At 43.1% G+C, this 27023-nt stretch overlaps 1 protein-coding gene across 1 annotated transcript in view; it reads right to left on the minus strand.

Moving 5' to 3' along the window:
• Positions 1 to 3178: 3178 nt before the first annotated feature.
• Positions 3179 to 27023, minus strand: part of Ho (Heme oxygenase) — a 38058-nt gene continuing 14213 nt past the window's right edge. The window contains exon 4 of the mRNA XM_080268037.1: positions 3179 to 3699. Within this exon, the coding sequence (XP_080124163.1) occupies positions 3415 to 3699 (285 nt within the window). The 3' untranslated portion in view covers positions 3179 to 3414. The remainder of the gene's footprint in view (positions 3700 to 27023) is intronic.

A 27023-nucleotide genomic window follows, 5' to 3' on the forward strand; every position in this document is an offset into this window, starting at 1 on the left:
TTTTGGTGGGTTTTGGGATTGGTTTGCAGGGTAATCCAAGGCTGGTAAACGCTTCACATTACATGTTAAAAGTACCCCAATATATGATACCACGCCTAACGATGGGGTTTTATCTAACCAATTACATCGTTATACCGGGGCATGCCTTTATGCAACTTGTACACCATATATAATTAAAAGCAGTATATACAAGGACTTTTCAGTTCTATAACTTTCACTTCTTAGTGTTCCCTTAACAAAAATGACAGTACTGTACCCTGTACAGTCAGCTGGCTTATAATGCAAACTCCCAAAATGGTGATCACCTATAATGTAGTAGGCACACAGTTAGATCCCCAAAGTTACCACAAGACATTTATATCCACTCCAGCTTAGGACACAGGCCCAAACATGGGATCATCTATCACTGCATGGATGTATCTGCTGTGGTGCCGGCCAAATAACTGCTCAGAGGCTCACTGGTTTGGGGTGATGGTGTGGTGTGGGGTGAAGGTGTGGGTGATGGTGTGGTCAGGATGATTGTGTGAATTATGGTATGGGGTGATGATCTTGGTGATGGTGTGGGGTGAAAAGTGTGGGTGATGGTGTGGTGTGGAGTGAAAAGTGTGAGTGATTGTGTGGTGTGGGGTGCTAGTGCGGGATGATGGTGTGGTCATCTCCATACTTCAGGTTAGTTACAGTGCAGTGTGTTTGTTATTTATTTATCACTGTTTTGTATACTTGAAGCATGTCAGAGGTGGTTAGGACAGGCTTGGGGAGTCACTGAGGGCAACTCTGAGGAGAGTATTTGCCATAAGCAGTTTTTACCATTGGCTCTTATCTCCCATAACACAGATTTCCGTAACGTTGCTCCTTATGTCAACAAATCAGCTGTATTATAGGCAAGCAGACTGTATTTGCTTTATAACAAAGAACAAACATTTATTTCATATAAGCACAATATCATAACATTTCTTACCATAGTTTCCATATTTCCATGTACTGTGCCGTATTAAACCTATGATTCAAACAAGGAGGAATTTTAGGTACTGTATAGGTAAGTGTCCTAGAAGTGGGTCCTCTCTCTCTCTCTCTCTCTCATAACAAGACTCTGGAACTCAGTTAATGTTAGATTTTGAATAGAATTTATCAAAATATGGCCACAATGGTCACTTTTCTGTTTTTACCAAATGGTCAATCTTGTACCCAACAACATCCTTCTTGTGTGACTGCTTAGCTAAGGGCTACTGCAACACAATATGGTGGTAGTATGAGATAACTGGTTGGCAGTGGATGGTGTAATACTTATTCTGGAGTGGATGGTGCAATAAAAGTTTTTTTTTTTCTGGATTTTTGTTCATGCACACTCAAATGGAATAAAAACAAACTGGAATTTAAACTGGAAAAATGTGATGATTAAAAAAAAAAAAAAAGTCTTCCTCTTTTCTCCTACCTTATGAAGGACCCACAAAAAAGGTACAGTCCAGAAAGCTGGAAAAATGAAAGTACAACAGAGGGAGAACTACAAGTGTCACGGGCAAGGTTTTCCAACTGAGAAAAATCCTTTATATTCACAGTAAAGAATTAATGATGGATTCTAAAAACTTAATTGTTAAGCTCTGTAAGTTTCTCCCTCTTGTAGTCTAAGCATACATGGTTCTGTCGGATTCCTAGTAACCACAGTAATGTTGCTATGATTTTCACCAAGTAATGCTCTGACTTCTGCTAGTTATGTTTTGAACACACAAAGCTTCATATAAAGTAAACAAAGGAGCAGCGTGAGGAGCCACCATTAGGTGACCAAGGCCAATGCATGCAAGAATGTTTGAGCCTATATAAACTATACGGTACATGATATGAATGCTTAAAGAACAACTGCATAGGATGTAATGTGTAGCTTAACCTTCCTCAGGTATATAGAGGTCTCACATACCTAACCTACTTTTGCCTCCCCTCCCCCCCAGTTTTTCATATACAGTAAGCCCTCAGTATACCAAACCCTCTTTTAACAAATTTTGGATTTAATGACCACCTTGAGCTGACCGAACAATTTGTTCTTTTACCGAATTGTGATCAGTAAAAGAATGGACATGCAGGAAACACCAACCAGCACGGCATCCCCCCCCTCCCCACACACACCTCTGTGTTTGCTTTGCTATTCATTAATATATAGTATTTACTGTAATGTAAAAGTTAATGTACAGTGTGAGTTTTCTTTACCCACTTTCCTTGTAAATACCAAATGACGAACAAACATAGATTTATCCAAGGCCTACTTGCAGTCTTTATTTGCAGTGCAATTACTTCCTGAAAGTTAAGAATAAACACATAAGTTAGTAAATAGAGCATTTACTAAGAAAAAGAGTCATTTAGACCTAGCTGTATGTTACTGTGTATGATTGTACAGCCAAACAATGCTCTACCTTAAACAATCTTTGTTCAGTAAAACCACAACGCCTGGGAAATTACTGAACAGCATGGTGTTCGGCTTTAACGTCAAGGGTCTAGTACCAATTACTTTGTTATATTGAGGGTTTACTATACTTTTAGCCTCCTGAGATTCCTGGTTTTCTCTGTACCTTCCTGCCTTTTTCTGCCCCTGCAGGGGGTGTGGTGGTTACTCCCTGCTCTTGCTGTTTCTGACCTGTAATGATTTTTATTGGCATTCAGATCTGTCAGACCCCCCCCCCCCTCCCATTACCTGATGCAGTAGTTGTGATATGGACATCATGTTTTATCATCAACATTTAAGTATATAAAAGTATATACATTACCATGTAATATATGTCTGCAGTACAAATATACTGTATTACAATTAATGTGTATACAGTATATGATATTGAATATGCAACAATACATGCACCACAGTTTTATGCAATGAATGTGTGTAATGCCTACTGTATACTGTATATTCTTAATCTATCAGCTATGTTTATGTATCTGTGGCATGAGTATTGCTTAATGTTTCATATTTTGAGAAAAACAAAATTATTGCAATATTTTTGTAAAATTTTCTGTTCTTTCTCTCATTTTCTGATACTACTATACAGTACTACTGAAAGGCACCAACTTCACACCAAGAAGTGTCACCATTGCTGCAACTGTAGCAGCACCCCAAATACCACTGCCATTTTTTTTTTTTTTTTTTTTTTTAATAAAAAATATGCATAGCTACCTGAATTTCAAAGAATATGCCCAGTTTCAAAGGATATATTTCAAATAAACAGTACAGTTTTCATGGGATCAATAAATGAATTCAAAGTATTATTCTTAAGATTTTTTTCATTACTGGGTCCCAATTACTGGGAATGGCAATGAAGATTGCCTGAGGAGGGTTAAAGGCTGTACAGGATGGTTCTACACTGTTCATTTAACTGATATAATCAACTGCCTCAAATTCTGAAGAAACATTATGTTCAGATCTACTAAAGTTTATTACCCTATCAATATCTTCTTAATGTATGAGATAAGGACAACAGCCAGGACACCAAACACTCCAACTTTGATGAGCTTTACAGCCACAACAGACCCAGCCCCCTCAATAGAATGAACCATTTGATTATTCAATACAAACACCATCTTACTCTCATGCAGAAGGCGCTCTCGAGTGTCTTCATCCACTTCACCAGCAATCCTCTCCATTGCCTCTGTCATCTGCTTCTTTAACTTGGCAACAGAACCCTCGGTTATGTGGGTAACAGCCATGCCTTCCACTGTTTCCTAAATGCAAATACATATTTGTTACTGCAATGTGAGAACCATCAGGACACTGATTATATATCTATCTTTCTGGCTGGCTGGCTGTCTATCTATTTGTCTATAGCCAGATGCCATAATCCTGTAAGGAGTGGGCATCTGTCTCTGAGTTAGCTGTTTTACGGAGAGGGGTACTAACCCTCCGCTAAACCACTTGTTGACAAGTAGGGAACATGTGTGGGTTGGTTATATGGTTACCACTCAGCACTGGAAATGGTTTCCCGGCTTACAGGAAACCATTTGGCTTGTCACTCAATGTAAAGCCATCTGAAAAGGGAAGAAGAGTAATAAAAGGTGACAGGAAAGATGGTAGAAATAGGAAGAGAGGACAGACACAGAAAAAGATTTATATAGGTGAAGGGAGAAGTGGGCATCGCAACAACAAGTGAGTGGATGATGGTCACCACCACCTACCACCAGTTGCTGATCCAAATCCAAATAAAATTATGCCAAGATAGAACTGTGTGAACTGCTAACTGTAGAAATTACACTTCTCAGAGCAGCTGCAGACATCTGGGAAAATGACTCATGTAACTGTGAAAGCTATGGGTGTTATGGAATGGAAGACAGAGCTACAGGAGTTGAGATGTGGAATTACCAAGTGGATGAAAAACAATATTGTTCACTGAGATGGTATGGACATATACAAAGAATGCAAGCAGACAGGGTGCTGAACAATGTGAAATGAGACTGAGACTGCTGTTGATAGAGGGTGACCTGATGTGGTATGGAAGAAGAGTTAGTTGGCTTGGAAGTGAAGATGGCACTCAGAGACAATGTGCTTTTACCAAGTCTTACATATGGATATTGAACATGGACAGTGAGTGAAAGAGAAATATCTACCTATCTATCACCAGACACCTTAATCCCATACGGGGTGGCCACAAACAAATCGCCTCCACATCACCCTGTCCCCCGCCATTGCACCACCCTGCTCCCAATTCACATCCCCCTCTCTCATATACCTCTCCACTCCATCCCTCCATCTCATCCTTGGCCTTCCCCTCCCTCTCTCTCCCTCCACCTCACTCACATACACTCTCCTCATCAGTCTCTCACTCTCCATCCTCTCCACATGGCCAAACCACCTCAGTGTGTTTCTCCTAATGCTTGCTATCACATCCACATCCACACCACTATGCTCCTTCACATCCTCATTTGTCAGTCTGTCTCTCCATGTGACTCCACAGGCTCCTCTCAAATAACTCATTTCCACTGCTCTCACTCTTGACTTGTGTCCCTCCAACAAAGTCCAAGCTTCACTTCCATACGTCAGAGTTGGTATCACAATACTGTCATGTAGTAACTTTTTCACTTCCAGGCTCACTTCCCTGTTTCTTAGCACTGCCTTCAAGGAACCAGCAACCTTTCTTCCTTGTTGTACTCTTTCAAGCACTTCACCCTCCAAACTTCCATCCTTACTCATCACACTACCAAAGTACTTAAACGTACTCACATTTTCCATTTCCTCATCATTCAGCCTCACTGTACATTCACTGACTTCACCTCTCTCGAAGACCATAACTTTACTCTTCCCTAAATTCATTTTTAGATTCCATTTCTTACACACACTCCCAAACTCATCCACGAAGCCTTGCAGTTCCCCTTCGTCTTCACTTAACAACACAGTATCATCTGCAAACAACAGTACAGGAAGTTTCTGAACAATGCCCTCTCTCATTAGGGTCACTCCAACATCCACTGCCCTACCTTGTATCTCTTTTTTAACGCCATCCATATACAGATTGAACAACCATGGAGACATGACACATCCCTGTTTCAACCCAACCTTCAAACAGAAAAACTCAGTCAGTTCACTATCCACAAGCACCTCAGCCTTTGCACCATCATACATACGCTTCACAGCATTCAACATCTTCCCATCTACTCCATATATTCTTAATACTCTCCACAATCCTTGTCTATCCACCCTGTCATATGCTTTCTCCAAATCCATGAAAGCCGCATAAAACTTCCTTCCCTTCTCTAGAAACTTTTCCACTAAAGACCTAAGAATGAATATCTGATCCACACAACCTCTTCCCTTCCTAAAGCCTCCCTGTTCTTCTCCAACTAACTCCTCTGTTATTTCCCTAACTCTGTACATAAGTATCCTACCGTATACTTTTCCTATTACACTAAGAAGACAAATGCCCTTATGATTACCACACACTTCTTTTTCCCCTTTCCCTTTGTACAAGGGAATAATTATACCTGGCTTCCAATCCTCCGGGACTCTACTTCCTCCCAGGCCAATCTGCACAACTTCCACATCCATTCTACTACTATCTCTTCCCCATGCTTCAGTATTTCACCACACACTCCATCAATTCCTGGGGCTTTACCCATTTTGACTTTCTTCATTGCTTCCACAACTTCCATCCTAATGATTTCTTCCTGTCTTCTCACCTCCCTCCTTCTCCCAGCCATTCCCCAGCCACTTACACTAGCATTACTTTCATTCTCTATGTTCAACAGTTCATTAAAGTGTTCTCTCCATCTGCTCACTTTTTCTCCTTTCTCAACTAGTAATCTACCATTTTTATCTTTCACTCCCCTACTTCATTGCCTCCCTGTCTGACTCTCTTTACCTCTTTTCAGAACATTTTCTTACATTCCCTCCTCCTGACACTCATATTCCTTCCATATTCCTCATATTACGGATTATAATGACGGAGATAAGTTTCTGAATGCTGCAACTCAAATGATAATTATAGATGGAATCAATTACAGTGAAATATATACCATTAAATAATGTGGACCACAATAGCCCATCTTTGGGTTTACATATGTCCTAAAAAGACTTGCAGATTTTTGTGTGCATGCATTCATGTGTGTTCACATTGTATTGTTTATTAAGGCTCCAAAATGTTTCCACAGATTGGGCTTAGTCACCTTATGGCAACTCTCCATGCTGCTTGATCTCTAGCAGCCTCCCTATTCAGTCCCTTATCCATGAGGTCACACTCTATGACCTTGTCCCTGGTCTTTTTCGGTCTGCCTCCCGCAACCCTACTCTTGACATTCATGCTTCTCACCTTCCACACCCAGTTGCCATCCTCCATCCCTCAACATGCTCAAACCATCTCAGTCTATCCTCTTCAACCCTACTCTCAACATTCACGCTTCTCACCTTCCACACCCAGTTGCCATCCTCCATCCTCTCAACATGCTTAAACCATTTCAGTCTATCCTCTTCACAACAACACCAATACATTACAGTCCCATCCTTCCTCTCAATTCTTTAATTGCAAGCCTAGCACCACCAAGCCTCAAATTCAGGGATGCACTACACATCCATCTAATTACAGTATTGTCATTTCTGTACATCTGAGCCTATGAACATCCTCTTCCTTTACTGTCCAGGTCTCACTACCACACAGCATTACACTCGTAATACATTCCACATACAAAGATCCCAAAGCATGGAGGAAGAGCCCTTTCAATGTCAGGAGAGGCAATAGCTCCCTGACCTTCCTCCATCCACTCCTTGCCCTAGTCACAGAGCTAGCTTCAGCCCCACCTCCGGCACATACCCCACATTTTCCATTAATAACAAAACTCCTTCACGCACCCAAAATACTCTCCACCAAGATCAATCCTTTCACACCTGACAATCTCTACATGGTCTTCCCGACACATGAAATCAGCATTATTTCAGAGTCTACCTCAAATACCATTACATCTCTCATGTGCCCACTTATCACAAATGATGGAGATACTTCCCAAACTGTTGTGGCAAACTGCGCATGGCCATACTCCCTCTTATTTGATAGTACTGTACTGCCACCAGCCCTAGATATCATCACTTTTGTTTTATCTGCATTTACTCTCAAACTCTTGTCCCCCATTCCATCTCTCCATTTCCTAAATGCTACTGCCTCCCTTCCATTCCCTGCAATCAGCATCAAGTCATCAGCATACAACATCTCTCATGGGAGTCCACTTCAAAAGTCACACAAGAGAGCTTCAAGCACCATGACCAACAACAAGGGGCTCAAGACTGACCCCTGATGCACACCAGCATTCATGGAAACTCATCATTCAAATCTCTATTCACTCTCACCTGGGTGCAAACACCCACATACATAACCATAAACACACTAACCATCTGCTCCATAGGGACTTTGTCAAAGGCCTTCGCCACATCAACAAAAACAAAGTACAGTGCAGCTCCCTTCTCTTTCCTATATAATGATATTTTTCCTGAAGCTGTCGAACAATGAATATGGCATCAGAGGTCCCTTTCCCTGGCATAAACCCAAAATGAATTTCATCAATATTCACTCTTTCCCTTATCATACCTTCTAGGACTTTCTCCATTGCCTTCATTATCTTGGCCAAGAGTTTTATGCCTCTATAATTTCCCCTTTCCAGGACATCACCTTTCCCCTTCCCGTTGTACACAATTACACTCTTCAGCCAGTCATCTGGAACAACACACTCATGTACAATCAAATTTATCAAATCAATAAAGCCCCAGTCACACTGCAGGTATGACTTGTCGCAAACCTGAAAATCACGAAACCAGTCCCCGACCACGGAGATCTCCGAGCAGTCATGCCACCGATTTGATACCGGTAGTTGTCCAGTGTCCGTCCAGCGTCCGTCCAGTGGGCGGCCGAACAGCGACCATGGCCAGCTACACACAGGTCAAGACACCGACGGGTGGCTGGCTGGTCGTCGGCAGGCCGCCGACAAACAGTGGCCGGTCCGCGTCCTGTCACAGTTTAAACTGCGACCACTAGACCGACACCAGCCGCAGATTGGTTGGCGGTTGGTCTCGGTCCAGCCCACCACTTGTCGCTCGACCAATCGCCGGCTGGACAGCGGCCGGACTTCAACCACCAACCCGGACAGGAGGTTTGTGGACGGCAGCCACCGCAGTCCAGTCGTTGCCTTGACGGAGTGCGGACGGCCACCGCACAGAGCGGGCGGCGACTGGCCTCCGCCCAGATGGCAACCACAGCTTAAAAATCAGGTGTTGCCGACCAGTCGCAGTCCGTAAGCCGGCCAGACGCAGTCCAGCTGCCCACCAGGCGGCTTCTGTGCCACGACATCAGCAGTCGCGGGGAGGTTTTTCATGCAGCACGAAAAACCTCACAACGATTTTTTGGTCGCCATGGTGGCCTGCGGCTAGACCAAGACATATGAAGAATGGTCGTAAACCTCAACAAAACCACCCACTACTTGCAGGTTGCGAGTGGTTTGCAATAAGTCGCACCTGCAGTGTGACTGGGGCCTAACTAAACCCACTCTTGTATCTCTTGAGACCTTCCACATTTCAGCAGTCAACCCAAACACACCCAACACCTTCCACATTTCAGCAGTCAACCCAAACACACCCAACACCTTCCACATTTCAGCAGTCAACCCAAACACACCCAACACCTTCCACATTTCAGCAGTCAACCCAAACACATCCAACACCTTCCACATTTCAGCAGTCAACCCAAACACACCCAACACCTTCCACATTTCAGCAGTCAACCCAAACACATCCAACACCTTCCACATTTCAGTAGTCAACCCAAACACACCCAACACCTTCCACATTTCAGTAGTCAACCCAAACACACCCAACACCTTCCACATTTCAGCAGTCAACCCAAACACACCCAACACCTTCCACATTTCAGTAGTCAACCCAAACACACCCAACACCTTCCACATTTCAGTAGTCAACCCAAACACACCCAACACCTTCCACATTTCAGTAGTCAACCCAAACACACCCAACACCCCAACTGCATCTTGCATATTGCCCTGCTCACAGTAGCAGCATCAATTAAAGGCCCAGGGCCAAATAGTGGATCCGCTGACTCCAAACCTTCCCTGTTCCAGTCAAATGCCTCATTCAGCAACCAGCTAAAAATGCTCTCTCCAGGCATCTTGAATATCCTCACTGTCCACCACTACCTTTCCTTCATCAATATTCACACACTGCTCACCTACGATATCCTTGTTTTCCATCTTCATCTGATTTGACACCTTAAATACCATATTCTTCCTTTCAACACTAGTTAGGTTGAGACTCAAAATTTGCCCTGTATACCTCCTTTATAGACCTATGCTTGGCAGCCAAGTATTCCACTCTGCTATCACCCCTCTCCCATTCCTGGAAAAAGTCTTCTAGTCTAATTAACTGCGACTTATACACCCTCATACCACCATTGTGTTACCTTATGTCTTGGAGGGCCCCTTTTCCATCCACACACCGAGTCTGCAACTCTCAAGAGATCATTCTTGAAAACTCTGTACTGTTCATTAGCACTTCTGTCAACAGTTCCCTGTTCAGCCACCACTCTATTCATTGCGGTATAGAAAGCATCCCTATCTGCTTGGTTTTTCAACTTCCATATTTTTATCCTGGGTGTGTAGATCCTCTTCTTTGCCATCTGCTCCTTAAGCACCATGTCATATTTCAGTAATTTGTGCTGCTACACACACTCTTCACTTCCTATAACTTTTAACATCCTAACCAACCTCCAACCACTTCTCCTGACGAGGAAAGAGTCGATCTTGCCACTATCTCCCCCAGACTCATAAAATCAACCTATCCTCTCTCTTCCCAAACAGGCATGTTCCACACAGTCATGTTCACTACCTCCCCAAATTCGAGTATCCTTTTCCCTTCTGCATTCCTCGTACCATATGTGCATCCTCCATGTAGCCCTTCATTTCCTTAAGCTGCTTCACCCACATTACCATTTAAATCTCCACCAAAATCTACACTCTCATCATCCCCCACAACACCAGCCATACATATTGTCACCACAGAATCTATAATTTTCTACATAATCCAAGCCAGTTTGTGGAGCATAAGCCAACATAAACTGAATTGTGAGTTTACCGAACAATATTTTTACGGCTAAAATCCTTATGCCGACGTAGGCTAAACTGAATCGTGAGTTTAACGAACAATATTTTTACTGCTAAAGTCCTTACGCCAACATAAATTGAATAATGAGTTTATTCACCCATCCCGCATCCAATCCTATGTTGCCCCATGAGATGCATAGGAGCCCGGGGCTAGGCAAGTTGGTCCTGACATTTCGTGAGTTTATCAAACAATATTTTTACCGCTAAAATCCTTTCATTCACTCTCATTACAATCATGACACATTCCACTCATTTTTCCTCAACTAACACACCCACACCACCATATCCATCTACACTCCTCTGCAAAAACAGCTTATATTCGCACCTTCAGTTCCTCCTTGCCACCATTCTGGCTGATCCTCCCCTATACCTGACTTCCTGTACACAACCAACATTCACCCACCTCCTACTCAGTGTCACACTGAAAAATTTAAGCAAAGGGGGAAGGTCTGGATATTCTGGTGGATAGTGAAACAGGAGCTCCATCTCTACCACGAGCACTCTCATCCTCCTTGGGAGTACCGCCCTGGTTGGCTTATGCTACAGCCTACTCCCATGTGGAGGGGTTTGAGCTGTGGGTATGCAGTGTTTCACTGTGAAATTGATGGACAGAAAAGCACTGAGGTGGCATACGCATGTAGACAACAGGAAAAACACAGTGATAAGGAGTGTCAGCATTTTATTTTATTTTTTTCCTACCAACTCCAGAGCCCTGCTTTGCCTATCTATCAGTTTTGTGGGACCAACCAGGGGTCATGTAATAATAATAATAATAATAATCCATCCATCATCTAATCCTATGTTGCCCCATGAGGAGCATAGGGGCCCAGGGCTAGGCAAGTTGGTCATGACATTTAAGATGAGAGTACCCAGCCTCACTCATCCCTGAGTGGCATTATATGAGCAATAAACCCCAAACACCCCTTGGATATAAACCTTCACATGTTCAATCCTTTCCTCCATCCTTCTTTCCTCCCATGCTCCTCTGTTTTCCTTTCCTTCATTCCTTCCTTGTCCTTCTGCCTATGGGTAACTTTACACTCCCTCTTCTGTCTTTCTTTCCCTCATTCTTTCCTCTTCCTTCTGCCTGTGGGTGACTCTACACTGAGTGACAAGCCAAATGGTTTCCTGTACACCAGGAAACCATTTACTACGCAGGGTGGTAACCGTATAACCAAACTTTGGCGCCTGGTGGTTTAATGGGTAATTATTGCATTCCAATCAGATTAAGCCGGTGAAGGTTTATATCCAAGGGATGGTTGGGGTTGATTGCTCATGTAATGCCAATCAGGGATGAGTGAGTCTGGTCACGCTCATCTTAAATGTCGGGACCAACTGCCTTGCCCCGGGCTCCTACGCTCCTCATGGGACAATGTAGGATTGGATGATGGATGGATAATAATAATAATAATATTAATAATAATAATACACTGATACACATCTGACCCACAAATTAAAATTCTTTTGGCACTTGTAAAGCACCATGAACTGCAAAAAATTTAATTAATTGCTGGAAATTAAGTACTGGAGACTGTGGCTGTCCTCCTGGAGTGCAAAAAATTTAATAAATAAATAGGTAAATAAATTAAGTAATCAATCAATAATGTAAGAAAAAAACATATGAAAGGGAACATGTTAACTATGGGTATGTCTAACATAAAGTCAATCTCTCAACGTTTAGCCATTATGCTGTTGAGATTCATGGCTTTCAATTTTGGAAAAATATGACATTTTCATTTTCATCACAAGAGTTAACAGCATGATGAGATACAAGAGCAAAGTTTAAAGTAGTAGTATGCAAATTTTTTGGTTAACTACTACAACAGTCTAGTCAGAGTGAATGTTTCACGACTCAAATTTCCAGGGGAATTGCACAAAAAACTACGACATGTGAAGGGGCGGAGATATGAGTGGATGAAAAAAGCTTCAAATGGCATCACATGATTTATTTCATGCTGCTAGACATGCAAGAGTGGCTGAAAAAGTTCCAAATGCTACCATATGATCTATTTTAAGTCGATATAGTCAATTATTCACACCAAAGCAAAGCTTGGATTTTATTTCTTTTATTGACTTTTGGAATGTATGTTGCAGTTAATGGGTTTCAAAAACATGAGACATTTCTAGGGTAAAATGTACAGTATGTAGAATAAGCCAAGAACTGCACAAAAATCGAGGGATCACAATCAGTAACTGCAGTGTAAACAGATGAGTGATGGCACACTACACAGAATGCCATCTGGCTGCCCAAGAAACTAACACGGCAATCACAGGAATGGTCAGTGCTCTCTCATTATTTTAGCTGGATTAAACAAGGAATCTGCCCATTAACTCACATTGTATATGTGTGTCTGTACCTACAGAGTGATTCACTATTCCCAGGCCCCGGAATAATGGCAATATATCAGTTATTAATGAATGGATATAAATGAAACTTCAGTTTTACAAACTTCAGTCTGTTAGTCTCATACTGCACATGAGAAACTCCCTCACAAGTGAACTTATGCAGACTTTCGGTAAACAAAAATGAAATACTGTCCTCAAACCAGTGCAGCATTGAGTGGGTATCAGTTAGTCAACTACAGTGGTCCAGTAAACATGCTATAATCAATAACTCACAACGTAGTTCTTATTCTGATTTAGCAGCAATCACTACAACCCCATACAATGCTCATCAGTGAAGAAGTCCTATATTTTACCAACATCTGTCGTCTTAGTAACAATCAGAATTCTGTTCATTTCTTCCTTGAATCTATATCTCCTCTAGCCTTATTCCTCACTGAAACCCATATCTCTCCCTGTACTGATTTATCCTCCCAAAAATATCTCCTCACTAACTTTTGTAACAAAGGTGGCACTTGTTATATTAAATAAGAATATGCAATTGACACTATTGTGAACTTTGCCTCTTTAAATTTTCATTACTTATTGTATAAACTAAATTACAATAATATAACCAAATATATTTGTACAGTTTACTGCTCTCCCAGTGTATCATACTTGACTCCATATCAACACTAACAACACAGATGACCAACCTTAACCTCACCCTTACTACTGAAATGACCACACTGGGTGATTTTAACATCCATAATGTAGACTGGTTATTGCATCTGCCAGAAATGAGGATACTGGTCTAGAATGCGAGCTTTTTGCAGAATCATTTAATCTCATGCAACTGATACAGCAACCAACCAGATTACTAGATAACCATGACCATAAAGCCTATCTCTTGGACCCATTCCTGACAAATAACCCAGATCAATGCTGGATAGAGGACCACTTGGATCATCCGGCCACAATCTCATCAAAGCTTCATTCTTTAAGTGCCCCACACCTCCCTGTTCTGAACCAGTCAGGTGTAGACATTATGGGCACTAGTATATATCTTATACCACAATCAGCAGCATGTAGTGTCTGCTGGAGACATACACAGTTTCTCACTAGGAATGTCAAGCCACATGATGTATATCCACAATCCTGTTGTCCTAGACCACTGAGAATGTGTGAACACATGATGTATCTCAAACAATCTCACTGTAGTCCAGATGACCAAGAATCTCGTGACGTATTCAAACACATGAGGTAACCAGCTCTAGTTAGTCCACGTGAATGGAAATCTACCAGACACTACATCAAACATGCATATCCCCTCCGAGCTGTATATAATGTCAGAGAGATTCTCTTCAGGTCAGAAGGGGTTATAAAGAGCCCAAGAGTACGATCCAAGGCAGGAGGCAGGAGATAGGGTCAGCTAGGAGGTTTGCCATCACGCTACATTACACTGTCAATCACACCGATATAACTGTGTACAAAAAACTCCGTAACCCAAGAGTGCTCTAACTCACCTCACATGATACACAAAAGGGCAAGGTGAGAATGAGAAGCCTACCTATTTACTCTACTTGATGATGCACCATTTTACTAAGCAGTGGCTCACATTACACTCCACTGGTGATAGAGGGGAAGCCATTAATCTACGATACACCTACAATCTCTCCATCTAATGAAACCCCTCGGCTACGTTCATCAATATTGGTGACAGTGGCAAGTTCGAGCCATACGACACCGCACGACTTCATACTGGCAATGCTTCGATGATCTAAAATTACAACCAACCTCCCTATCTCTCTACGTCTATCTACAGCAACGTCATTGATATTGGTGACCAGTTAAATGAACTACAGTGGGGCACCAATTTTCGCGCCTAATTGGGTCCAAAAATAATGCATGAAAGTGGAATTAGCGAAAGTTGGGGCATTGTCTTTATGGCAAAAAGGCTAATTGGTTCCCGGTTATCCTAAAGTAACATCAGATTTTCATTTTCACTTGCAATACAGTACATCAAATCACTATTGTACATTGCATTGTGAGATACAAACAATAAAAACTGTACAGTACACATTATATGAGGAGAAACATACCACAGAGACCAGGTTGAGGTGTTTAATGGATGTTGGGGGTAAGTATCCGAGGCGCGTGGCGGGCTTATTTAGCCACGCCAGACGTATTGGCGCCACTCTCTTTTAGCCTTGGCCTTTCCTCCCGACTTTGAATGTCCCGGCCACTTTTTATCACCACCACTGCCTCCCGGCCCTCCCCCCACACCATCAGGCTCTCCCCCCACACCACCAGGCCCTTTCCCCACACTACCAGGTATAGTAGAGGCCACTGAACCGTGAGAATCCAACACAATGGAGCTAGCACGCTCGTACACAATGGCGGGAATGGGTGGACAGAGTGTTGACATAACGTCATTCAAGATGGCGGTGGGTTGCGGGCGGGCGGTGCAGGAAATTCAAAGTTCAAAATATTGTCCCAAACCCAAAAATTTGTGCGCGAAAATCGATTTTTTTCAAGCGAAAGTGGAAGTTAGGGAATATCTGGTGCATGCCGCGAAAGCGGATTCCGCGAATCCTGCTGTAGCGAAAGTTGGTGCACTACTGTACAATCAAACCACGCCTAACAAGTTTATACACAGCAGACGACTCTCCTGAACTGCTACAATGGTAAACAACAGCAGTAAATGAAGGAGATTAATGTAACAATCAACGAACAAGTTAAGAATCAGCTACAAACCAAGTGAGAAATGACAAGCTACAATAAGCAGTGTGAGGAAGGAGGCAGTACATCTTTACTGTGCTAATAGTGTTGACCTAGCATGGTGATGTAGCATCAACACATCTGACCTCCAATCCTCCCTCCTCCAACCCCCCACCACAATGTGCAATATGTAGTGTCTGCTGGAGACATACGCAGCTTCTCACTAGGAATGTCAATCCACGTGATGTATATCCACAATCCTGTTGTCCCAGACTATTGAGAATGTCTTAACACATGATATATCTCAAACAACCTTTTTGTAGTCCAGACGAACACATGAGGTATTCAAACACGTGGGGTAACCAGCTCTACTCGGTTAGTCCACGTGAATGGAAATATACTACACTACATCACACACACATATCCCCTCCAAGCTGTATATAATGTGAGAGAGATTCCCTTCAGGTCAGAAGGGGTTAGAGAGAGCCCAAGAGTACATTTCAGGGCAGAAGGCAGGAGATAGGGTCAGTTAGGGGGTTTGCTGTCAAGCTACGTTACGCTGTCAATCACACTTCGATATAACGGTGTACAATAAACTCCGTAACCTAAGAGTGCTCTGTAACTCACCTTGCTTACTACAGTCAAAGGGGGAAGGTGAGAAAGAGAGAGACATACCTATTCACTCTACTCAATGAAGCACCATTTTACTAAGCAGCGGCTATGTTACACTCCACTGGTGATAGAGGGGAAGCCATTATTCTACGATACACCTACAATCTCTCCATCTAATCAAACCCCTCAGCTACGTTCATCGATATTATCCCACCGCTGCCACCAGTATTGATGAACTCACCAAGTGTTGGCAATGATGGAGGGCAAAGTTGTACACCATGCAGTACAGTACTGCACTAGGGGTTCGCACCATTTGCAGTGGTAATTTCAGGATCACAACAGAGCACTAGGACACAAGCACTAACAGGCCATATGCTCTGCAACAACAAGCATGGAACGCCAAAGAGTTAGTCACACCTCTAAAGTAACGTGATCGCGTGATAAAAAGAGCGGAGTGCACAAACAAGTCTTCACTATACAAGATCCGTGGGCGAGAATGAGAGTGCGGTGGTATGCTTGGCACACTGGGTGAGCGGCTTCCGCAACAGATTCTGATTGGCTGACGTGTAACGGGTGTTCTCATTGGCTGGCGGGTTTAGGGGTTTTCCCAGATGGCAGTTGGCTACCACTTACTAGCAAGTTGAAATGCCTCGATGCCAGATATTGTCTAGAACCGCCGTTTACATCCCATTTCGGTGCCAGATGTGGCATAATTTCGCCGGATATTGCTTTAATACAGCCAAGCCAGCAGCACCAGATATTGCACTGGCCTGGATATTGCAACAACGGATAATTGAGAGTTTACTGTACAGTACAGTAATACCACGATATAAGATACCCCTACATGCGATACCCCAGCTTAGCAATAGGGGTACAAATACCACCAAACCCCGTTACCCGATGGCTGAGCCCCAGTTTAACGATGGGCTCTCCAACATCGTGTCCACAGGAGATAGGCCGAAATTTTGAATTGTGCACATTCCCACAGCCAGCTGAGCCCGCCCGCCTCCCAGGATGCGCAGAAACACTTGTGCAAGCCCCTAAGCCATTGCTCGCCCATATCGTTCTTCTCGCACCGGCCATCTCAGAGTAAGGACCTCAGTTACACTTGCCCACCATGCATCGTGTTGCACCACCGTTATGCAAGCTGCTATCGTAGTGCATCGTAACTGTACGAGCAGTGCCGTGAGTAAAGCAATGATACTGATCGTGTATGGAGTGTGATATTGTATGAATTTTAGCCTAAATAAGTATGATCATGTCTAGTATGGGTGCTGCACGTGGTGGTGCTAGTGGAGGCCCAAGTTGGGGTGGTAAGCAGCCTGCTAGTGTTGGTGCTGGTGAAGTTCCCGCGAAGCGTGTGTGTAAAACTGTCTATAGAACCAAAGCTAGATATTCTTAAGTGCCACGACAAAGGTGAAGGTGTGTGCGCTATTGCACTGGCTCTCCACCTGGCCCAGTCGACTGTCTCCATCATCATCAAGAAGGAGGCCATTAAGGCTGCCGCTGGGGAGGTTGCAACCTTATCTGCTTCTCGAATCACCTGCCAGAGACAGCCTACGATGGAGGAGCTAGAATGGATCCTGTGCAAGTGGGTGGAGGATCAGAACCGGCGGAGGGCACCCATGAGCCAGGCAATTATTTACACTAAGGATCTCTCACTATGGGATGAAATCAAGGTGAAGCGGGATCTTGATGCTAGCGAGCCCTTGAAGGTGAGCCATGGGTGGTTTGACCGGTTCAAGAGACGAGCTAATCACCACGTGAAGATGCATGGTGAGGTGGCGAGTGCAGATACGGTGGCGGTGACAGCATTTCCTGATGAACTGAAATGCATCATCGTGGAGGGTGGCTACAGTGTGAAGCAGGTCTTGAATTTTGACAAGACTGGGCTCTTTTGGAAGAGAATGTCCTCTAAGACATATCTTGCACCAGAAGAAAAGTCTGCGCCAGGGTTCAAGGCCTCGAAGGACCAGCTGACACTTCTGCTGGGGGGCAATGCCAAGGGTGACCTCAAGTTGAAGCCACTCCTTGTCTGCCACTCAGAGAACCCCAGGGCTCTGCTGAGGCATGTTAAAGAGAACCTTGGGGTAATTTCGAAGTGAAACAAGAAGGCCTGGCTGACTTCCGATAACTGTTCATCACATTTCCACTCGTGCCTCTCTTGTGTCCTGAAGAGGTATGCCTTATGGGAGAATTTGGCGAACGGATTTCTTGTGGTGGTAGACAACGCACCTAGCCACCCTCCTGCGATGAAGAAATGGGCTAGCAACATAGAGGTGGCGTTCCTGCCCCCCAACACCATGTCCTTGTTGCAACCAATGGACCAAGGGGTGATCGCTGCATTCAAAGTGTATTACCTCCGCCGCACTATGCGGCAGTTGGTGAGGGCCCGTGAGTGATATTAAGACAACAGTGCAGCAGTTCTGGAAGGGCTACAATATACGCCATGCCCTAGAGAACATCACGGCAGCGTGGCATGAGGTTAACCAGGCCACCACGAATGGTGTGAGGCACAAGCTGCAGCCAGAGTGTGTGCACTCTTTCATCAGCTTCCCCGAGGGCATGCAAGCTCTGCTGGTGCAGGGTGTGCAGCATGACATAGTGGAATTGTTGCACAAGGCGGGCTTCGGGGAGGTTGATGAGGATGACGTGGAGGAGGTCCTGGAAGGCCACAGGGAGGGGCTCAGCAACAAGGAGCTCCTCAATATGGAGATTCAGCAGGTGCACCAGGAGGCACAGGAGGAGAAGGAGGTTGTCCCTGAAGTGCAAGCTCTCAATATGACAATCCTGAGGGAGATGCTAACGATGCTGGATGAACTCACTGCGCTGATGCGCATACACGACCCTCTCCCAGGATGAAGCAGGGATGCAGCTGATCAGCTGGAGGATGAAATGAGGGTGTACAGGACGATGCTGGAGGAGAAGAAGTGGATGGCCAGGCAGACAACAATCTGCCTTCTTCAAACAGGCCCCCACCATGCCAGCAAGCCACAAAGGATCACCCCAACCCTTGACGAGCAGAGCATTTCCCCAGCTTTCAACCAGCAAAGCATCTCCCCAGCATTAAACCAGCAGAGCAACTCCCCAACCTTCAACCAGCAGAGCATCTCCTCCCATCATCGACCAGCAGAGAAACACCCAGGGTCTCCTCCTACCGAGGACGTGCTCGGCCCATAGTGCTGGACCTAACCTTCAGCCGATCCCTGTCTCCCGTGTCACCTGTGTCTCCACTAAGGCGCTCTGCCATTTCACCACTGCCTTCCAAGCCCCAGCCTCCATCTCCATCACCACTTCGGCCACTGTCTCTGGCTCCCTCACCATGACATGAGCCACCATATCCATTGCTACTTCATCAGTCATCGCAGCTGTCTCCCTCACCACCTCCTCTGTCATCACATCGCACTCCATCGCCATCCCCAAAGCCATTGCATCGCACTTCATTGCCACCACCTGAGCCATCGCATCATACCCCATCGCCACTGCCTGAGCCACCGCATCACACTCCATCACTACCGCCTGAGCCATCACATCACACCCCATCACCACCGCCTGAGCCATCTCATCACACCCCATCACTACCGCCTGCCTCACTGCATCGCACTCCATCGCCAACCCCAGAGCCAGTGCATCAGTCTCATGCTGCGATCACCCCACCTCATCAGGTTTCCCCCCTCTCTGACTCTCCCCTAGAGATGGGGATTGAGGGCTTTGAGGAAGATAATTGAGTGGTAGGGAGCACCAAACATCCCCTAGCCTCAAGGGGAGTGGGGGAGGATAGCAAAAATAATGACCAGGACTGGACATGGACTTACAAAAAGTAAGTGATGAGAGGTGTTTGATATTTTCTAACCTATTCCTTGTGATTTTCAGGCCTTATTTCTTGGTTTCAGTGAGTTATTTACAGGTGTTAGGGTTAGGTTAGTTTCCTTGACAGCTGTTAGGCCATTTAGATTAGCTTTAAACTTGTTTGGGGGCTCATTTGAGTGGGCTTTGGGCTTAGCTTGGCGGGAAACCCAAGGCTGGTAAACGGTCCACATTACTTTACATGTTAAAAGTACCCCAATATATGATACCCCGCCTAACGATGGGGTTTTACCTAACCAATTACATTGTTAAACTGGGGTATGCCTGTACTGTAAATGACCCTTGTGGAAAAGTCAGCATTCTTGTCAGTACGTTTGCCAGAAATTCTGCCTTAGAGAAAGTCAGTCAGAACACTCCTGTACTAGAACTTATCTCTACCAAAATTGCTCAGCTAAAGATACCGACTAGATACATAAAATCCACTGCAGACAGGTTACCATCCAACAAAGTTCCAGGTCCAGATGGAATTCCTCCAATAGTGTTGAAAAAGTGTTTCCCAGAACATGCTCCTGTTCTAGTTAAATTATTCAGACTATAAATACTGTATTTAACTTTTCATTCCCTAATTCTTGGAAAGAAGCCAATATCCACCCAGTTCCAAAGAAAGGAAGTTCCTCTGATCCCTCTGATTGCAGACCAGTAGCTATCACATCTGTTCTTGGTAATGTATTTGAGACTATCATTAACAGGTACATCATTAAATATCTTGAATCCAACAACTTACTTCATGACAGATAGTATGGTTTTTGCCACAAAAGATCCAATGTTGATATAATAAATCTCATTACTCATACCATTCACCAGTCAACTGACCAACACTGAGAAACCCATGCACTAGCCCTTGCTATTTCTCAAAGCTTCTGACAGCGTGTGGCACTGCTCACACTTATCCAAACTCCCGTGCTACAGCCTATTATCTTTTGTCCCCTAATTTCCTTATATCTCAGCAACAGAAAGATAAGAGTAAAGGTAGATGATGTATGGTATATTAAAATTTCCACTCAATAAATGACGGAGAACCGCAAAGATCAGTCCTGGCTCCAACCCTGTTCCTCATTTTAATGGTCTTTTATTTGCCACTCATAATCCCAATCACTTACATGCAGATGACAATGTTTCACAGTTCCTTCACATTTAAACACCCATTCACAAGGTCTGAGGTCTCTAACTCACAATTCTGCACAGCAATCTCCATAAATCAAAATTTATCTAAAATCACTGAATGGGGGCAAAATAACATTGTCTCATTTAATGCTAGGAAAACCATGTATATCCACTTAACTAATGGACAGATATTGCCTGATTCCTAAATTATCTTCAATGCAACCAATATTCCTATATCTAAAAGTACTGAAATTCTCGGTGTTTCACATAACAACAGAATACCCTCAGTTGGCCCTCACATTACATCACTCGCTAAAACCACCTCAAAGAAACTTGGATTAGTGTACAAAATATGTAACTTTTTCACTGATGAGAAGCTAACTATAATTTACAAGTTGTTTGCTCTCTGCTCAAATACTATTCACCTTTGTGGAGTGGATGTGGAGACATTTCACTAAAGCAACTGGACAAAATTCAAAACAAAGCTATAAGAATAATTAATAACCCAGCAATTACAAACAAATTACCTACCCTACAAGTATGACAATGTTGCCTCTTTTGCATTTTTTATAGATTATTTTATGGCAAGTGCTCAGATGAAGCTACATCCATTGGGCCACCTCTCAACATTTTCCCTCATGCTAGACAGGCAGCTGGAAGCCTAAACTGCTTCTCTCTGGAACTCACTTCCCCAGATTAGTTCCCCCCAAACTTCAACCTACAGCAGTTCAAGTCCAACTGCTGCAGATTTCTTATGAATGGGGGACACCTGTAATCTGGTGTATGGGATTATTTTCTTCATGAAATTGTTTTTCCTTCCTCTGTTCATCTTTTGGGAGGAAAAAAATGTATATATATTTTCTTGGCTGTGGGGACATGATGTGGGAAAAGGATTTGAAAACATGACTTACACATCTGATTCACTAAAAGAAAACATTATGACAGAGAATGCAGACATCATGGAGGATAAACTGTACCGAAAACTTGCTATTTTAGAGCACCAACACCAGGTTTAATTACATTTAAACACTGAATGAGACTGCACTGTGTAACTGTAATTAAATTTTAATGAAATGAATACTGAACTTGATTCATTAATAATGGAAATACAATACTTAAAACATTTTGGGGTCTCAGAGCTGTGAATTCGTATTGTTTATAAAGGCTCCAATATGCTTGCACACATTGGCCTTGGTCACCTAATGGTGCCTCTCCACACTGCTCAATTTCTAGCAGCCTCCCTATTCAGTCCCTTATCCCCGATGTCACACTCTCTGACCTCGTCCCAGGTATTTTTTGATCTGCCTCTCACAACCCTACCCCCGACATTCACACTTCCCACCTTCTGTCTTTAAGTATGACCAAACCATCTCAATCTATCCCTCCTCATCAAAACACCAGTACACTCTAGTCCCATCCTTCCTCTCAATCCTTCAATCGTAATCCTAGTCGGCATTTCATCAAGTGAATGGATGATGGTTGCTACCACCTACCACAAAAAATAAAAGGTACAGAACAGTAATCACTTTACAACTTCCTTAAAATGAAAACACAAATAACAATGTTAGAGGAACTATGATACTGCAACGTAGTTTAATATATTAATATATAATTATACAGTCCATCCGCCCATCCATCATCCAATCCTACGTTGCCCCATGAGCAGCGTAGAAGCCTGTAGCTATGCAAGTTGGTCCTGACATTTAAGATGAGTAACCAGCCTCACTCATCCCTGAGTGGCATTACATGGGCAATAAACCCCAACCACCCCTTGGATATAAACATTCACCAGCTCAATCTGATTGGAGTGCCGTAATTACCCACTAAACCACCAGGTGCAAAAATCTGGTTACAGTATATGGTTACCACCCAGTGTACTAAATGGATTCCTGGTGTACAGGAAACCATTTGGCTTGTCACTCAATGTAGAGTCACCCACAGGCAGAAGGAAGAGGAAAGAATGGAGAAAAGAAAGACTGAAGAGGGAGTGTAAAGTCACCCGTAGGCAGAAAGACGAGGAAAGAATGAAGGAAAGAAAGACAGAGAAGGATGGAAGGAAAGAGGAATGGAGAAGAGGAAAGGGCAGACACCCGAGAGCAGCACTACATGAGTGAGTGGATGGCAGTAATGCTAAAAACTACCAGCATTAGTAATGCCAATATTTCTTTCATGTTTGCTGAATAAAATTAGATTTGCAAGTAATGACCAAAATTTAGCACTAAATTCCTTACAGTCAAAGACAGTCCCCAATAATAAAGTTGCGCATGTTTTTTAAGTTATGCTGAAGATCAGTACACACCAGGGCTATTCAACTGGCATGAGAGCCCAATCCAAACCTAGAGTTGTTTTTCATTGACCCTTTGACTAAGGTGACCAGAGTCTCGCTTTTAGGTGGGACAGTCCCGCTTTTTTTACGTCTGTCCCATTTTTTAAATTGTGACTAAAATGTACCACTTTTTGAACAAATTATCTTAAATACACTGAGATGGTTTGGACATGTGGAGAGAATGGAGAATGAAAGACTGACTATGAGGGTGTATGTAGGTGAGGTGGAGGAAGGAAGAGGGAGGGGTAGACTGAGGATGAGGTGGAGGGATGGAGTTGAGAGGTATATGAGGGATGGGGGGGTGAGTTGGGGGAAGGGTAGTCAAACGGTGGGTGACAAAGCGACTTGGAGGCGTTTTGTCTGCGGCCACCTTTTGCGGGATTAGGGCGTCGGACTATAGATAGATAGATCTTAAATGTCCTGCTTTTAGAAAATTACTATTACATTAGGTATAAAATGACCTTCTTTAATGAAATTATGGTGAATTTGCAGAATTATGCATAATCCAAACCAAATGAAATATCAAATTGTTAATACAGTATATGTAATACTACCCAGTAACTTTGGTCGGCCCATTCACCGTACCATATGTTATGTTCGCATTGTTCATTTGAGATGTTAGTGTTTGATTAGCAGCCTCACGGTGGGATGCAATGCTATATATATACTGTATATATATATATATATATATATATATATATATATATATATATAAGTAAAAGTCCAATATTTCGGCATCCAATTCCCCGGCAAATCTGACATTTCGGCAGTTTTGAGAAATAGTCCCATTTACGAAAATCTCCGATCGTTCGGCAGATTCTCTGATTTTTTTCGTCAGTCTTGAAATTCTCCATGAGGCTCGCCAGCTAGCTACCCGCCTTTACCCGCCTTAGTGAGTGAGATAGTGAAAGTGATGGAACGAGTCTACCACTGCCATGAAGCTCAGAGGCTAGCTCTTTCTCCTATAGCATAAAGAGAGGACAAACATGTAGTGAGTCTAGCATGGGAAAGAGAATCTGTTTCGCCATTCTTCCGCCATTCTTCCGAGTTGTTGCCGTGCTGCTGCCGACTTCTCTTGATTCTTCTGTGTGCTTTGTGAACTTCGTACCGAAATACCTCTGAAATTACTATTCGAGTGTGCTGGGGACTTCTTCCAGCAGTAGCAGACTCCAATCAACCCCTTCTATTGTACATATGTAAATAAGGAACCTACTATAAGTTTAGGTAAGTGCATGTGAACTTGTAGGCCTACTGTACCATTACATTTATATACAGTATGTTCACTAATTTCCTTATTTTTCATATTCATGTACAGTATAGTACTGTATTCATTACAGTATTGTACAGTATCAAACAGTATACAGTACTCTCTCCAAACACATTTGTAATGATATGAGTAATGATGATAGTGTTCACCGAAACATATAAGGTACTGAGTGGGTAGGGTTTTCGATAATTCGGCAATTTTGATATTTCGGCACTTGCCTGGTCCCATAGATGCCGAAAAATCGGACTTCTACTGTATATATATATATACGTGATAATGTCCCGCTTTTAGCTCCAGTAAATCTGGTCACCTTACCTTTGACAGACTCGAAAGAATGCCAATAAACAAATAAACAAAAATAAAACTGAAAATTTTGCATTTCTCTTTTCATTTATGAGCTTTGCAGAGAATGTAAAAGCAAATTATGCATGAATTTTTTGTTTTGTTCTATGTATAAGTGTTGAGACAGGAAAAAATAGTGCTAAAAAAAATATATGGACCTTCTATCAGTCCGAGCTTTATAATCCAGCCCTACTCCTTAAGTACTTGAATAGCCCTGGTATACACTCTGTACTCTGTTTTTAAAAATGACATTGGATTTCCAATTAAAATTTCGCTGGAGCTGCTCACAGCTCTTCTACCATCAAAAGTAAACATTAAGCCTAAGTCATGCTCCTGATGAAACAAAGCTAGTCTATGCTGAATGCATGTGTGTGGGGGGGGGGGGCCACATACAGTACATGATCAGTTTAATGCCTGACTTGCAGGTTCCTCCCTGTTGGGTGCACCACCTTGACAGAAGGCTACTGTCTAGGAATTGTTTTTGTGTACGTACATCCTAATCACAATTATATTATAGGACTTTGGTGCAAATAGTCTACATGTTTTAGTTCAAGCATTTTACCTTTTAATACTGTACAGTGAACAGAATGTGGGACATGGCATATATTCTTTTTTTTCAATAATCATCATCACAGTCTTAGTTCATACCTAAAAAGATGGGGAAATAAGTGCTAGGGGACTTTTTGAGTCTAGAGTCATTGTGTAAAACAAACAAACATTTACTTATTTTTCACTGTTAGCCAATTCTGATACGATTCTGATTACTGGATAATTTTACCTTTCTGATACTGATACTGATATTAATTGGCTTTTGCTTGTTTTATGGCACTAATGAAGAAACACATACATACTCATTTCATCAGCAGGGCAATACAACACCTAAAATCAGAAAACTATATTACAAGCCCCCCCCCCCCCCCCCCCGCCCCACCTCCTAACATTCACCCATCGGAGGTGTCCTTAAACAGTGATAATTGAGTTAACTCAGTTCATCTACATAGGTTGGGAGCAGGATGTCACCCAGTCCTCCTCAGCTACCAGCTTAGATTTGGGTTAGCCTAGGTGGAATCACAGATGACACATGCCCAGCCTGCAAAATAGGCCCAAACAACATAACACACATAATGGAGTACTGCACAGCATATGCCACATGAAGATGCAAACACAATATAAATGTTGGGAACCTATAAGACAACCCCACAGGAGCAGCTGCTTACTGTGGCTGACAGGACTGCTCAACCAGATAGACCAGGACTAAGCGACAACAAGAACAATAGCCAACATAGGATGGCCCCAAAGGGGCAGTTGCTTGCCTGCAGTTGATGGGTTTGCTCAGCCAGATAGAAAAGTTTTACTTTACTACTACTACTATTACATACCATCTAAGGACACTAACTCTGTTGTGTTAGCAATCATATTATTCCTTATCCTGTTCACTCTGCATTGCACATGTTTCTCAGGAAACCCATCAACTATTTGTTTTATTATCACACCAGTCTTACACCCATATGTTAATGTGGATATTAATACTCCTTCATGCAATCCTCTAGCAGCTGCCATTTTCAGACCTCTGTTCTTATCAAGGCCATCATAGTACCACTCTACTTTCCACTTCCTTTACAAAATTTGCATTTCTGTCACTTTACCCACGTACTTACACTCGTTTTGCCAAATCAAGTCTCTTCATTCACTAGAACATCACCAGAACAGGAAGTCACCTTACCTTAACAACCATTACTTTACTCTTATCTACTGTACATGTATTCTCAAGGCACAATGCTCACAGACATAAACGACGCTATGCACAATTCTGCAAAGTTCTTAGTCACTGTTAGACAGGAGAAC

The sequence above is a fragment of the Coenobita brevimanus genome, chromosome 26 (genome assembly GCF_032717465.1).
Source record: "Coenobita brevimanus isolate Jiangsu-jjx chromosome 26, ASM3271746v2, whole genome shotgun sequence".
Taxonomy (NCBI): domain Eukaryota; kingdom Metazoa; phylum Arthropoda; class Malacostraca; order Decapoda; family Coenobitidae; genus Coenobita; species Coenobita brevimanus.